The sequence below is a fragment of the Pygoscelis adeliae genome, unplaced genomic scaffold (genome assembly GCF_000699105.1).
Source record: "Pygoscelis adeliae isolate BGI_AS28 unplaced genomic scaffold, ASM69910v1 Scaffold244, whole genome shotgun sequence".
Taxonomy (NCBI): domain Eukaryota; kingdom Metazoa; phylum Chordata; class Aves; order Sphenisciformes; family Spheniscidae; genus Pygoscelis; species Pygoscelis adeliae.
The window spans coordinates 1,130,961-1,146,505 of NW_008824648.1; the positions used below are offsets into that span (position 1 = coordinate 1,130,961).

At 46.8% G+C, this 15,545-nt stretch overlaps 1 protein-coding gene across 1 annotated transcript in view; it reads left to right on the forward strand.

Moving 5' to 3' along the window:
• The first annotated feature begins 1,315 nt into the window (after positions 1-1,315).
• TLL2 (tolloid-like 2) overlaps positions 1,316-15,545 on the forward strand; it is a 64,682-nt gene continuing 50,452 nt past the window's right edge. Inside the window, exons 1-2 of the mRNA XM_009322476.1 lie at positions 1,316-1,523; positions 5,389-5,499. Of these exons, the coding sequence (XP_009320751.1) occupies positions 1,316-1,523; positions 5,389-5,499 (319 nt within the window). The remainder of the gene's footprint in view (positions 1,524-5,388; positions 5,500-15,545) is intronic.

Sequence of the window (15,545 nt, forward strand, 5' to 3'; positions counted from 1 at the left end):
CCTGGGTCCTGTGCCAGCAGGCGGTACAGCAACAGCAGCAGACCTGTCTTCCTGCAAAGACAGAAATATGGAGGTGCTGGGAACGCACTTTGATCTGTTGATTTATTTATTTATTGTTAGACTGCAGAGCGTTAGCCCTAATGAAAGCGTGGCTAGCCCTGAAAATTAAGTCTCCCAGCGCTCAGACCTGTCAGTCTGGGAAGCGTCGGCAAATGCTCAAAAATAACTTGCGTGTTTTTGCCAGTGCATGAATAGTCATATTGTTGTTTGCCAGGAGGTGGCACTCATTATTGCCTACCTGTGTCTGCATACGCCCAGCACTCCTTGCCTGTAGCTCATGTTGCTAAGGTGGGACGTTGGTTTTCCCTTGTACTATTTGGATATGGTACAATCAGCTCTAGAACAAGAGGAGCTGGTGCCCAAGATCTTTCAGTAATGCAGATGATGGAGAGCAGAGATCTAGGTGGGGGTAGATATCGCCCCTTACAAATACATGGGTGATTGATCTCATGGGTGGGTTCAGAACACATCCTGCGATTGCACTGTGAGCCACGAACAGCCAGTGTGGCTCATCACTGGGGTGACACAGCTGAGTCTGTGTCAGGCAGACACAGATGTTTGTTGATGCTCACAAAATTGGAGATGCCAAGGTTAATTGTGCAAACGCTTCTTCATTGGGTATTTTGCACTGGCCCTCACAACAGAGGTTGTGAACACTGGCGGAAGCTGAGTTTGAGTCTTGAGTATTGATGAAACAAGTCTGAGGCATCTACCTGGATTCACATTGCTATTTGTTTTCCATGCTTATTGCTGTACTGCACTGTGGGAAACCTGCTGAGCAAGAGTAAAGTCCTTCTAGCAAAACGGTGTTAAAACTATGCTGGAAGAGCTAAAATGAAGTCTGTCAGCGTGAGCTGTGCCAGCTGGCTGCAAGTTCAGACAAGACCCTCGAGCTGACGATATACACTAGCATGGCTCTGGCCCCACAGAAAGAGGGCTCCTTTGGCTCAAGTCAGAGGGCATAGCCCTCAATCTAGGTTCAGATCCCATTCAGCACCTAAAACCTGCCATTTCTTAATAAAAGCCTCAGTCGGTGAAAGAGTCTGAGGTGGAGTGGAATGGAGGGAGCTTTCTCGGCAGGCAGGGTACGCCTGTTTCCAAGGCCCCTTCCTCTGGGAATCTCTGTCACAGCTGGTCCTGATGGGTGCTACAGGGGAAATTGCTGTGGTCTCCTGTAGCGTCCAGAGGCTGACCGCTTTGTTGACCCCTGTCATCAGGGTAAATCTATCGCCTGTACTGATGCCCTGGTGCCGGAATGGGGGCTTCCTGGCAAGGGGTCATGGCAGGCAAATGGGTGAAGGGTTTGCTCCAGCTTGGTGGCCGGACATCAGTTCAAACACAGACGTTGGGTGACATTGCTCAAGTGTGGAGTTATATTCTTCTTCTGCCAGCTCAGGTGGCTCTCATATACTTGTATAAACTTGGAGCTGACCGCAGTGAGGGTGAAGGATACCTGTCCTCGGGTATTTGTCTTGAAGTGTTAGAGATCAGCCTGTTTTTAACAAATCATAATATTGCATTTTGTTTTGAGATGTAGTTTTCTGGTTGAATACCAGAAGCTTTTCTGAGTGATTTTTTTTCCTACTTGTTGTCTTGCAGGGGGGGAAGAAAAAATAGAAAGGACAAGAATTTTGTTAAAAGGCCTGTGTGAAACACACTTTTCACAGAAAAGGAATATTTTAAACTGTTGTGAACACTTTTGTATTGAGTTCTCATAAAAGACAACAAAATTATTTTTCTCCCCTGAAATCAGATTGTGCTACTCAGCACTAGGGGAAGGAGGAAACGCAAGCAGGGAATGGGAGAAGGGAATTGCTTCGGGGTGTTGGGGGCAAAAACAGGTTGGAGGTGATTTGCAGGGCAGAGCAGTGAAGATTTTAGAAAGAAGACACTTTGGGCTGTCACATTGCTTTGGAGTGGGAGCCTGCTAGACCCCCCCAAAAAAGTTACTGTGGAAAATGAGGACTGTGAAGGCATTGGTGGGTTTGGACTCTGCAGTTGTGTGTGAAGCACCTGGAGAAACTGTTCAGCCTGTCGTCTGCCTAGAAGGGGGTGCTGTCCTTCCCAGTCCCATCTGCCATACCTTCCAGGCGTCATGGCACCTCTGTGCTCCGCACGCAATGCAGGCACCAGCATGTGGACTGTTTTCCTGGGCCAGGAATGTGCTGCAAATGAAGACAGCTTGCCAGGCTGCTTTTTTCATTTGGGTGCTGGATTGTTTTGTTAAACACAGTCGTCCTTCCCCTTTGCCGCAACAGCCAAATGCTGTCCGGCTGCATATGCTGGGAGGTGGTGAGGTTAAACATTCAGGGTGGTTGGTGCAGGTTACTAGTCCAGCGTGGAAGCAAATTCTCTCATATTGGCTCCATCAACCTCAGTAAGAGCTGCTCTGTTCTTACTATCCAGAGCGACTAATGCATTGTCTTAAAGAAAAGCTGGCACGCTGTTGCACGGAGTGTTAAGAGTTTGCACCTGGCTTTATGCTGCAGAGCTCTCTGCCAAGAGAAATACTGGTTTCCAAGTTTGTTAGCCTGCTGTGTGGAGACTTTAAATTTTTTTTGTTTGTTTTTGTTTTCTTTTTTGGAAATCCTCCCACGTTAAATTAAAAAGGAGACCTTGGTAAAGGAAATCAGAAGGGATGCTTTGAGATGCTTCATTCGCCAGCAGTCTCTGAACTTGTGACCCTTTAAAATAAAGTACTTGGGCTTTCCTGTGGGACAGCTCCCTTGGGGTGGAAGCAAGCATCTTTCAGGCTTGCGTGCCTTTAGGAAGGAGCCTTTTGACAGCACAGGAGAAGTTGCAGCGCAGCATTCTCAGCCGGGACTTCCAGCGAGGAAAGTTGTTCAGCTGGTTCGGGACCGTGATAAATCATGGTTCCCCTGGAGCACGCTGGGACTGCAGAGAGCTGGAAATAAATGCTAGGGAAATTCAGCTTTTGTAGTGGGCCATCTCTCAGGATGATGTATGACTTTGTAACAGAAAGAGATTCCTTTGCTAGGGCTGGGAGAAAACTGCTGCCTTCCATTGGGAAGGAAAATGTAACAATTCTGTTGATGTAAATCCATGCTGCAGGCTTGCCCTGAAAGCTGTGCTTTGGCATGGGCTACCTTAGGCTGAGTAACAAACTGTGTGGTACTACTGGAAAAGAGCCACTGAGAGCCCAAGGTGGTGACAATTAGTTTGGGGCTGAAATGGGATGATAGGTTTGGCAGGAGGGGAGGGAATGGATATCTAGTTGGCCAGTATAACAGTGACTTACCGAATGTGGCTGGGGAGGGAATCAGATGGCATGGGCATCTCTGCCCCTTGACTGCTACATTGTCCTGAGCAAATAATTTTGCTGGATGGATAAAATGTCTTGTCTTCAAATTGCAGTCACAGGAGCATATGTCTCTGCTTTCTTCCACTGGCCATTCCCAATCAGCTTGTGATGTTTGGCCATGCTGGTAGACTTGGTAGCTGGTGGGGATCTGACAGTATTTTAGGTTCTTCTCTGTTCATCGTGAGGGCTTGAATTGCCAAGAAGTTGGGGAGAGGCCGAGTTCTGTGTTTGTGTAGCAAACAGAGGCTCTGTCCTAGTTATAACCGATGTCAGCCTGTGTATAGGTTTGTCTGCACTAACTGTGGTCTCTTCTGGAGCTGTTGCCATATTTCTGTACTCTGGGGTTTGGTAGCACTGTTAAGGAGACCCAACCAAAAAGCCAGAGCCAGCCTCCTTTGACGCTGTCTCCCGTTCCTCTGCTGTGGCCAGGTAACCAGGGGGAGACAGCTTTGTTCCCAGGAAAGGGGGAAGCATCTGGGTCCCCCCTGGCTCATGCCAGGGCTTTGCTGCTCGTAGCAGCTCTTGGCTGGGGCAGTTTGCGGTAGCTGGGATGTGCCCAGTAGCAGGCAAAGACTCTTGCTGTTCCCATGTCCCAGAACAGTGACATTGGCAAATGCTATTGTACCAACTGAGGTGCTGAGATGCAGAATAGAGGAGGCAAGTGCTGCATCAGAACCAGTGCCATGTTGTATCAGAAGAAACTCTCTGAGTTAACCTTTCATAATTCAGTTGCCACAGATCTGATTGCAGGTTTCTGATATTCAGGCAAAGGTCCATACTTCATTTGGCCTTGGCAGTAAAAGTGAGATGATCAGTAAAACCCATTTGTTTCTCAGGCCTAACATACTTTGATCAGTGATGTTGCTGGTGTAGCAATGGGATGTTGTTCCCCCCCCAAGTAATGTAAATGTCATTGGCTTAAGAGAAGAAAAAATGATTCCATCAAATCCGGTCGCTGTTGCAGACAGCGACTCAACATTGCTCCTTGCCTGACATACTGAGTTCTCTTGAACTGTACCACCAATTAATTTGCTCTGGGGTTAGGTTTTTTTTTTTATTTTTCATCAACCTATGCAGGCTTCTCATATGAGTTTTAACAGCTCTGTTCGTAACCTGTTTGTTATCTCTGAAAGATCTGTTTTGCTTGGTCAACTGCTTCATCGCCTGTGTTTATTTTGTTCAAATTCCCAAAATGGTAACTATACGCTGCAGCATCAACTGGGTCAGGATACTCTCAGGGTATAATTGTTTCCACTCAAATGATTTCCAGTCTGTTTCTCTAAGCTGTGAATGTCAAGGTATGAGTTTGTTTACCTTATTTTCATGGCTTCTGGCTGAAACTCAAGGATTCTTACAGAATTTAAAAGTCTGCAAACTTAAATCTGGGTAACTGATCCACAAAGGGACAAATAACTGGCGTTTCTCCACCAAAGTGGAAATGGTAGGCTGGCTCTCAGCTTGGATTTAGACCAATGCAGCGTGTCTGAGTACTAACCATGTGTATGAGGTCCTGCAGGCTGACAACTGTAGCCTTTAGGTACACGCTGCTGAGCTTGAGTGCTTCGCTGCTGTCCTCCTGTCTTATGCAAATTGTTAGCCTGGGGATGGTGCGGATGCAACAGCTCAGTCAGGATCTGAGCTGCGACTTAGCTAGCTCCTTCACACTGACTAGGGAAATGCCAGTGATTGTCCCTCCTGTAGGCTTTAATGAAGAGCGGACGCCACCACGTTAGTGCCTGGTTGAGAGCCAGACCTATAATAACGAGTAACACAAGGAATCCCAGCTAATCATCTCCTTTTGGTGGATCTGCACAGTGGCTTAATTTAAGTGCTGTCACCCAGCCTCCACCGACGTCCACTCCATCTGTACTTTTAAAGCTGCTGCTGTGTATTACCTTTTTCTGGTCCATGGAGTAATAGCCTTTTAGGTGCGATACGGGCCACATAGGAACTGTACTTTCCTTCCAAAATAAAAACTAAACTAATTGCAGTTTGTTTCTCTCCAGCTGCCTTTTGGGGAGATATCGCTTTAGATGAAGATGATCTGAAGCTGTTTCAAATAGACAGAACTGTTGACTTAACAAAGCACTCAGATGGCAACGCGAGACACACTTCAGGTAAGGGCAGCCCTGGGGTGGCGATGCCTTCTTTCCCCTGGTTTTATCCTTAGGGAGGAAGGAGTTCCCTCTCACTCGTGATGCCTGTTCCCACAGCCAGGGAGGTGCATGCAGAGCTTAGTTATGTGACTGAGGGTGGGATCCAACTCTGAGCTTTGTTACATAAAAACCGAGTCACATTTGACGTAGCCAATCCTATCTTGTCGGAGGGAGAAGATTTTCAAATTTACAGCACTGGTCTCTTTCCACGAGGAACTGTCTCTCTGCTAATTTGGAAGGAAATGTGTTTGAAAGAGGGACACTCAGTTTGGCATTAATTTTGACTCTTATTGTCCTCCCCCCTTTTCGTGCAATGTATGATCTTAATGGAATAATGCATTTTTTCAGCTGTCTACCTAGGTAAAACCCACTGCAGTCTTGCATACAGACCACCCTTGAAGTGATGTTATAATTGAAACAGGTTAACAATTGTGCTGATTTTTCTGTAAAGCCAATAGATGGGGTAACATATGCTAATGTTGCCCCCTACACAGCTCTTACGTATGCTCAGTCTTGTGCCAGACCAGAGTTGTTTCTTGACTCAGGAGCTCTGACTGGACTCCAGCTCTAACAGTCTCTGAAACACTCTGCAACTGGTTTGGAGGGCTCCCTGCAGTATTGTTGCCTCTGCTCTACTTTATGCTGGCAAGAGAGAAATTGTTGGAAGTCTGAGCTCTGAGACACACCGGAGAGACTGGAGACAGAGCAGGTCAGGACAAACTTCTTTTCTCTCTCTGCTGATATGCTGTTAGGTTAGCAAGTAGGATGAAATATCGGGTAGAGGCAAATCACTGAAATCACATTTTCACCTGACCCCTGTGCAGCTCAGTTCATACTGTATCATTCATAAGGACTGGTGGCTGGTTCTGTATCCTTGTGACTGCCTAGCTTTAGTTTCAGAGCATCTAAGCACTGTGTAGGTCCTGTTCTGGGGATCCATGCTCCAGCTTGCTCTTGGGCTGAGTGTGAAAGATGTCACATCCACCTCCCAACAGAGAGGCATGCTTTTGATGTTGATGTAACGGATTAAACTCATGCAGATGGTGAAATTCTGGGCAGAGGAGGGCTGTCCAGTTCTTCGGATTATGGATTGCTCCCTGGAAATGCAGTTATCCTGCGTTGTCATGTCACTTAGCCCATTTGTGTCATGTTTCGGGCTGTGGCACATTCTCAGGTGATAGGTGATTAGGAGTAGGTTGCCTTCAGAGCAGAAGGTAAACCAGAAAATGAGGACTGAGTAAGTAGGACAGGCAGCGTTCATCTCTTCCACATCCCTTTGTCAGCTCCTGAAGTTAGACAAGGAGACTGCTGGGGAAGCAAAGCCAGACGATGTCTGACTGTATTAGTTTGCTATGGTGGCTTTTTCAGTTGTCGTATCTAGCACATTTCTTTCACTCAGCACTGATGCCAGACCCGCACCATCTGTCAAATGAACTGAATTTTATAACCCACATCTGTATCATGTAATGCAGGCGCTGGTCTCTTACAACCATAGCTCATGTTGTGTGGTTGGATTAGCCTCTTCCTGGCACCTTTTATTGACTGAGACAAAGCTGGTGCATCATACGATGCTTTGCATTAGGCGAATGGTGATGTCAGGTCACTCACTTGGCCCTGTCCTCATCTCCGGCAGGCTTCATTTGTCCCCCTGGATTTCAGCCCCTGGATGTGCGAGCTGATAAACGGGCAGCCCCCGTCACCGTCATGCTTTCTGCGGAGCATGCACAGAGGGATCTCTGTGTTCACCTGCCCTGGGAGGGGGCTCTCTACAGGGGCAGGAAAGGTTGATTCTTCTCTTGTGGGGCTTGCTTGACACTCATGTGAATTGTAAGGGGGTGGTCTACTTCAGCATGGTGGGGATTGGGACCCATTCTTCCCTGGGAGAAAGTCCTGCACTCTGCTTTTTTATTTCCAGTGGGAAGAATGCAACCTCTGTACAGAAACAGCCTAAGACCTTTTATGAATGGGACCCCTTGAATTATAACATTTCAGAGTTTCCTAAAGCTGTTAATCGGATTAGTTGTATAGTGGAGGAAGTACTTAATACGTATATACAGACACACAGGCTCTTCGTATCTGGGAGCTGCGGTTCTGAACACGCTATTAGGCCAGGCATTCTTCTTCCCCTCTATTGTCTCCTTGTCCCCAGAAAATGTTGTTCGGCTGGGAGGAGGGGTGAAAATTGTGCCATTTGACACTGTTGGGCTGTTTATGGGCGTAGACTCTGCTAGCTTGTGTGGAGCATCTGCAGCTGTCAGGCTCTGGAGGAAGAATGAGGTTCCCATGTTCTGATGGGTGACAGGGGACATGGTTCTTCACTGGATCCAACTGAAGATGATCTGTTTTAGTAAAAGCTCTACCTTGGTTCGTGAGGGCTGAGTCCGTCAGATGTTTAAAGCTTTCCCATTCCAACGCCTCCTCTTCACCTTCTTCCAGTCTTCTGTCTAGAAAGATAGCTATGCCCTTCTCTAGGCCCTTGAGAGAGGAGCAGGGAATCTGATCTGAGGACAGCCTCGATTCTGCCACAGATCTATGTGCTGAGCTTAATTTCGCAGCGTGGATGTGCTCCAGGCTTGTTTTCTGCATTAATTTCCTACTTGCAGAAATGCCATAATCCCTGTTCAGACCCTCCAAATTTGTGAGCCTGCTTGAGAGTGGGATGCCTTTTATTTTGCTGAATCAGCAGTGCCCCGGTTTGGCTTCTGGGAGAATGAGGTGCCTTGAAGTTCAGTGTTTCCAAGCATTTTCTCAGCAAATATTGGAGCTAGTGTTTCATTCCCAAATAGCATTGTCCTCCTGGTAAAGTCACAGAGCATGGTTCCTTCCCTCTGAGGGATGTTGGCTCAGATCTCTCTGGCTCACGTGGGATTCACGGTTAGGGGTAGCTGTCTCCTTGGTACCCAGCTTGGCATCTTGCTTCAGAGCTCCAGCAATGATGTCCCTCTTCGGCTTTGTCTGGATTCTCTGGCCGGTGTGCTTGGATTATTTTGTGTGAGTGGTCACATATAGGGAATTGACATTACACAGGGAATTGCATCACATGTGTTATGTACCTAAAGCCTTCTGGAGTGTGGAGTATGACCTGATAGTCCTTATTCATGTGAGCAGTCTCCTTTGCTCCAAAGGAGCTTCCTTTCCAAGAATTTGGCAGGGAGAGCACAGGTTGAGCAGCGGAAAACTGCAGAAGGCTTTGCAATAGCATCTTGCGTGCCAACGTCATTCTCTGATATGTTTATAGCAGTGGGGTTTGTGAGAGACCCTGTTGAGGGAAAAGCAGGCATGATGGTGGTCTACAGCTAAGTGTAACCCATTTAATCCAAGCAGGTTTTAGGTGTCTGCATGTTGATCTCTGTTGACTTGGTTAAAACTCTGTGCTGTGGGTTAGTAGAGAGTATTTGCAAACAGTGCAGAGTAGCTCTGAGTGAATGCCAGGAGACGTGCTCTTCTAAGAGGGCTCAGGACTACCAGCTATTTAATTTCTCATCTGGACCCTTTCAGGATTTCCCTGAAGATTTATTCCAAAGTGCTTTCTTCCAACCCAATTTTAAATCATATATGACATCTGTGCTCCTTTCCACAGGTCTCTCAACCTCAGCTCTGCTTTACCTGAAGCTTAGTTTTACTCTCATCAGTGATCTGGTAAAAGAACTGTTTAAAGTTGCACAATTTGACCTTTCTTTGAGTTGAGATAAAATTTTTCTAATTTTCTAAACCAGGAAAAAAAGGTTTGTTTTTTTTCCCCCCATTAGCTGCTCTCCTTTGAACCTAGGTCCTAAGCTCAGAGAATTGCTTGTGTTCTTTTTGTTTGCTGCTTCTTGTATTATTAGAGATTCTGCAGGCCAAACTATGCCTTCCACATCAACCATTCATCCTGCTATTACCATCTGTAATGCCACATTAAAAATCTGCCAAACAGGAAATTTCCTCCTACCCCTTCAAAATGTTTTGCAGCTAGATGGGAGGAAAACCAGTAAGGGATGTTGTTAAAAAGAAAGTGTTACTTTGCATTTAAATTAAGTTAGCTATCTCCCTGTTTCTGTTTCTGTGGTATAAAGTTTAGATGTCATGTTTACTATGAAAATCAGTTGTTCTCTTGCAGTGATGTTGACGTGGACACCGTGAGGATCTGGCCCCGTACAGGTACAGTAATGGTTCAAAACATAATGAAATGAATCCGGTACCTGGAGATCTGCCAGCGAGCGCTATCCTCAGCAAGCCCATGCTTCACCAACTCCTAATCACGTTGATGAAAGATTTTTTTTCAAAGAGCTTACAGTTTTGAAAAGTTTCTCACAGATTTTTTTTTTTAACTTTAGTGAAAATATTTGCTTTTACAATATATTTTTAGTTTACAAGAAACTTGAGACAAAGCTTTGAGGATTCTTGTGCTGCTGAGAACCCCCAGATGGCTTTGAAATGTGGGGAAACAAGAAAGTCCCCAGGCAGGCTGTGTGACTGCACCGTGTCACTTCTCTTTTGGACCCAGCTGAGTCTGCTGGTGCAAGGTGATTGCCTTTGCTTTATTGCTTTATCTGGTGAAGCATGCACCACAGAGGAAGAAGGATTTTTCTTTTCGTGCCGTGCCCATGGGAAGGATGTGCCTATTTAATCTCAACGGGCTTAATTTAAGTCTTTTCAGGTAGCTTAGGGATTAAGAGGACTTCTCTGATATATTACCTCTTTTCCTGATTTTTTTTTTTTGTATCACAAAGGCAGTTTCTAGTCCTGAAAGGCACCTCAGTGAGTGAGAAAGGCAAGTTTGTCTCTTCTGGATTTGGCACCAGCAGATCAGAAGACATGGGAGTCTGGCTGCCCTTGCTGGTGCCACGCTGTGCTGGACTTGCTGCTGAGGCACTGACTCTGCATCCCGCTGCCGCCAAGAATGCTTTTCAAGAACAGTCAAAACAGGTTTTCTTTCCCTCTGATCCCGAGAGGTTTTTAGGCTCGTGGCTTGAAGGCCTTGATGAGGCGCTCACACTGCCACAAATCAGTGGCAGGAAGGATTTACAGAGCATCTTTGCTAGCTAGAGTGAGTAATACTTCAGATAACAGTGCAGCTGGGACAGGATATGTTTGATCCCAGGGTTTCTACTGAAATCGGAAGGGAGACAGAGGCTGCTGTGAATAGCTGCAGGATCTGGCAGGAAATTGATGCAAGTTATTCTCTGGCGAATGAGGCAGAGAGGAGTTCTGCATTAAACCTTCTTTTAATAAGAGCAGGGAGTTGGTTTGTTGGCACACACCAGCTCCGCTGTTCTTGAGCCTGCTGTGAAAATGCAGGCAGCTACTCCGCTGCTTCACCAGATCTGCAGCAGGCCCACATCTGCAGCAGGCTGCTTTGCTTTTTCTTGTTTTGGGATGCCTGTGATCACCTTATTTCATGGGACTCTTCCTGTTTCAAGACTGGCTCATAGCTTTTTTTTTTTGTAGCGCAACAGCCCAGGAATCACAGATTTAAATGCACTGTGTGAAAACTGCTTTGGGGTATGGAGGCAAACCTTGAAGAGATCTGGAAGGGAGCAGAAGAATGTACAGTCCTGTGTGAGTGCATGCCTGAAAGTCTGCATGGTGCAGGGAGGGTGACCACCGTGATTTTCAAGTTACATAGCAGCTTTTCATTCATGTGTGGTGGGCTGTCAACCCCCGAAACATGTTTCAGTGTTCTCTGGTTACATTCCTGAGGCAAGGTGTTGATTCCTACGTGAGCTGGGATTGCTTGCAGGACAGATTGCTGGAGTGCAGCTCTCCTGCTAAGAGCTGTACTGTTTAGCCTTGGGCTGGAGAATAAGACTTCTCCTCCACTGGAATGCTTAAGGTGCTGGAAGCAGTCACAAGCAAGGCTTCTGCTGCTTCATGTCAGGAGAGATTGCTCAATCTAGGGGCTGTGGCCAGTAGTAGTGCTGCACGTTACTTCCAAGTCCTCTTTGATGCTACTGATGTGTTTCTAGTGAAATTTAAGTTACTGCAAAATGCACTTCCAGAAAAATGCAGGGATTTTGGACCATGACTGACTGAGATTCGATGGAAGATCCGATTTATGGATTTGAAGGAGAGATGGTTAACTTCAAATGACTTGGCACATGCATGCCAAGCTCAGAGCTGTTTTTTCCCTTGTAACTCAAGTTTGGTGCTCTGCTGTAGTGGCACTTGGTTCAGGGTAGAAGGGGTGGACTTCAGCATTGCTGGATTCAGGGCTGCCTGGGGCCCAACCTTTAACTCATTTAGGCTTAGAGCATATCTATGGGCTGTGCTAACTTAATGTGAGCTGTGTTGGTCGTAACTGGCCAGGAGCAATGCAAATAACGATGTACGTGCTGTAACATAACCCACATCTGTGAACTCTCTACAGGGGTCTGCTCTTCCACTGGGAAATCTTTAGTGAAGGTTGCTTCCTCTTATGTGGGTAGAGGAACATCTTTGTTCCAAGAGACCTGTCTGAGGGCTCTGTCCATCTGTTTGCATACCTCCTTTCAGTTTTCCACAACACGTGACGTGCACTCTAGGGATGTCTCTCTGGAGTCCATGCAGTCTCTTAACAGGAAGAGGAGCCTCAGCCCGCTCTGCGGAAAGGTAGGTGCCAAATGCCTGACGCTTGGCCTGATGCTGAGGTTTCTTTAGCTGTGCCAAATGATTTTCCTATGACTAGCCCCAGTATTTACCTTTTTGAGTCCATTCAGTCAGGGGTTTTACCAGAACAGACAACCATGAAATGAATTTCCCGTAGTTCTGTAGTTTGCTAAGGCAAGGCAGGAGCTCCCCTTTGGAAGAATTGGTTAAGCCCTCTAGGGCTGAGAGTGCTCTTGTTCACACTGCTTTTCTGAATTACCCCCTCTCCCAGTTCCACATTTCTGTGCAATAAGCCAGTGATCTTCTCTTTGCAGAAAAGCAGATACTCTGTTTTTTCTTTCCAGCCCAGAGTTTTTCAATCCTATCGCAACCTTCTCAGACCTGCCTGATTTTCCAGAATAAAGATAATTGCCCAGAAAGCCCATGACCCTTGACTGTTGCTGATGAACCTTTTAATTCCCCCTGTAGTTAAGGCTGTCCCGCTAGCAAATGCTAATCTTTAGGGTTGATATTTTCACTCCAGATGCTTTTCTTTTTTTATTCCTGAGTACAAACTTGAAGTCCTTTTTGGAAAATGTTGAGAGGGCTTTTTCTCCCTAATTGCTGATCACAGGGATGCCCTTTTGGTAGTCACAGGAACAGAGTCTGCCAGTCTGGTGCCTGACGGGAGGAGAGGAGAGAAGGTGACCAAGTCAAGGTGCCAAAGCGTGGGAGGTGTATATGTGCAAAGAGGACAGATCTCCCTTGCAAGGTTGGAGAAGCGGCCCTGAGTCACCCTGGTCCGTGGCTGTCAGGAGTGGGGAAGTTGGCTTGTCAGGCCTGTCTGCCCGTTATCATCCTGCCACTGCTACTGGATTTGTCTGGCAGTCGGACAGTGCCTGTGGGGTGATCGCACAGGCTTCAGGTCTGGAGCCCTGGGGATATGCTGCATGGCATATGTGCTGGCCCGTCCGGTGAGCTGCAGCTCAGTTCACAGGCACGGATTCTGCTCTGGAGGGCTTTGCATCTTGCACTTCCAGAAGCGCAGCACAGGCCAGCTTTGTGCCTTTGACTGGGCTGTTTAGCCCTTTCTCTACTGCTTGCTTCCAGGTAAGGAAGAATTCCACTCTTTGTTCAATGTGGGGGCACGAGAGAGCTGCAGAGCAGCAGCTCCTTTCTTTGCTCCTGCCCTTGTACATGCGGGGGATTCTTCTGATTGCCTCGCTCCGCAAGCTCCTTTGTGTTGCACATTCAGCTCTCCTGCTTCAGAGGTCCCCGGCCATCCTGGGGAAGAGCCCATAGCCCCTTCCCGTGGTGCTGTATTCTCCTCCCTCAGGAGGCAGTTTCACCTTGCCCCTGCCTGGAGCGGCTTCAGTGTGTTTGGCAGTTTCTCCCTTTCTATGTTCACCGAAGGGAGTTTGTTCTTGACCTTACTTGCCTCCTCAGACCTCTCCCTTAGGTGATAACCCATGGAGAGCTGTCTCACGTGCTGACAAATGCTGTGTTACTGTTCCCTTATCCTGCTTCCCAATGTGGTTTTTGTTCCTACTTTTGCTGTGTTTTGTACAGTCCCTATGTGACCTTGGATTATGATGGGGGGAGAGAGTGGTCCTTGAGTGCTAGGTAATGTTCGAATCAACATCAGATGTTAATGGAGGGCTGTCTACTGCCTCCCTAGGCAGTGAGGTGCTGCTTGTGATGTGCCTGGGTAGCAACGAGAGGTGCTAGAGTCTTTACTCCACCCGTCCCACCAAACGGTATGCAGGGTCCAATTTTCTTTGGACTAGGGTCTTTCCAGTATGACATGTTGTTACAAAACCAGTTGGGGCCAGTGGGGCTTGCAGTGTTCCTTTACACAGTGGGCTGTGGTGTTCCAAACTTGGCCTGTGACAAGCAGAGAAATGCTCCACTCACTGAAAGAGAAATAAAGTCTCTCTCCTCTTTCCCCTTTGCTTGTGATAGAGGTCCTGCAGGGCAGGGTAAGGAGAGTCCCAAGCAATAGGTGAAGATACCATCTGGCCCTTGCAAGAGCAAAACCTGAATGACACAGCCCTGCTACTTGCTCTGCATTCCCCGTGGAGTAAGATGTATTTCTTCCTCTTGTCTAGGTTCCCGATGGCAGCTGGTCACATGCACCACAAAGTTTGTTTTGTAAATGCACTGTTCCCTGAAATCAAGTTTTCTGGATGGTGGCCTCCCGCCTGTCAAAATAAGTGGTTTTATTTCTGCTGTGCAGCCAACATTCAGCCTTACATAGTTTTTCTTTCAGTGATTTTATGAGCTCTGCAATATTGCTCGAATTAATCCACACAAGCAATAAAGCTCTCCCCATTGTAACAAAAATCCCCAGCTATTTCAAACTCTGCCACTTATTCATTCTTAGTGGAAACTTTGGTGGTGTTTATCCTGTGAGTCCAATTCATATGCTGCTTTCAGAAATCCACCAGGAAGGCAATAACTCAGTATCACTCTTGTCGAATGCTGCACATCAGAAATTAATCAGCTTGGATTTCGTTAATGAGCAATTAACTTTCTTTAAGCACCCAAAGACATCTGCAGAAACTATGTATGTTGATGCCATGGTCCAAGCTGCTTCCAAACAGCCTGTTTCTATAACTCCTTCGTATTCAACGTGGTGCCACCGTCAGCTTTGGGCATAGCTGCAGATTTGGGCATAGCTGCAGATTTGGGCATAGCTGCAGATTTGGGCATAGCTGCCGCAGTGTCACTGCACAGACAATGCTGAATCCCTGCTGCTCCCTGCTTGACTTTGCCTGTCTTTGGCTCCCGGCCCCACTGCTTTCCCCATCCCCTAAGTTCTCTTTTGGGCACATCTCAAGCACCTGGAAATTGGTGCTAGACGGCCTTATTAACCCTTTACGGAGCTGGGGTGGTCACCATGTAGAGCATTTATAACATCTGATTTCCGTTTGCAACTGTCTTGCTCTCGATCGCTCTTAATTAAATTTCTTTCGCTCTTGTCTACAGCTGGTGTAACACATTGGGAGGCTGTTCTTTTTACTGATGCCAGAAGAGTCTGAATAGTCTTTTGTATTTAAATGGAGGTTATTAAATAGCTTTATATTAATTAACTGTGATGCGGGGAACACATGGGCAAATGTACTTGAGGAGATCAGCTTATCCATACGGAAATTACGTTGGAAGTTAAATCCATTACCCTAATTGTAAAATTTGACAGTGCTTAGCCAATAACTGCGGAATTGCCTAAATCATGCATTTGTTTCAGAGCTGGGCAAACGCCTAATTTCCTTGAATACTTGCTCGAATGAAAAATCAAATTTGCCTCAACTGTGTAGGCTGCCCTGTCATTTCCGAGAGTGTTTCAGCAAATGAATTTGGAGGCAGAAACGGTCAGTGAAAGAGTAGGGTCTAATAAGCTCTGAGAGCAGTCATTGCAGGATGGTCACTCTGCGAGGCGGTCTTGGATGCCTTGACCCTCA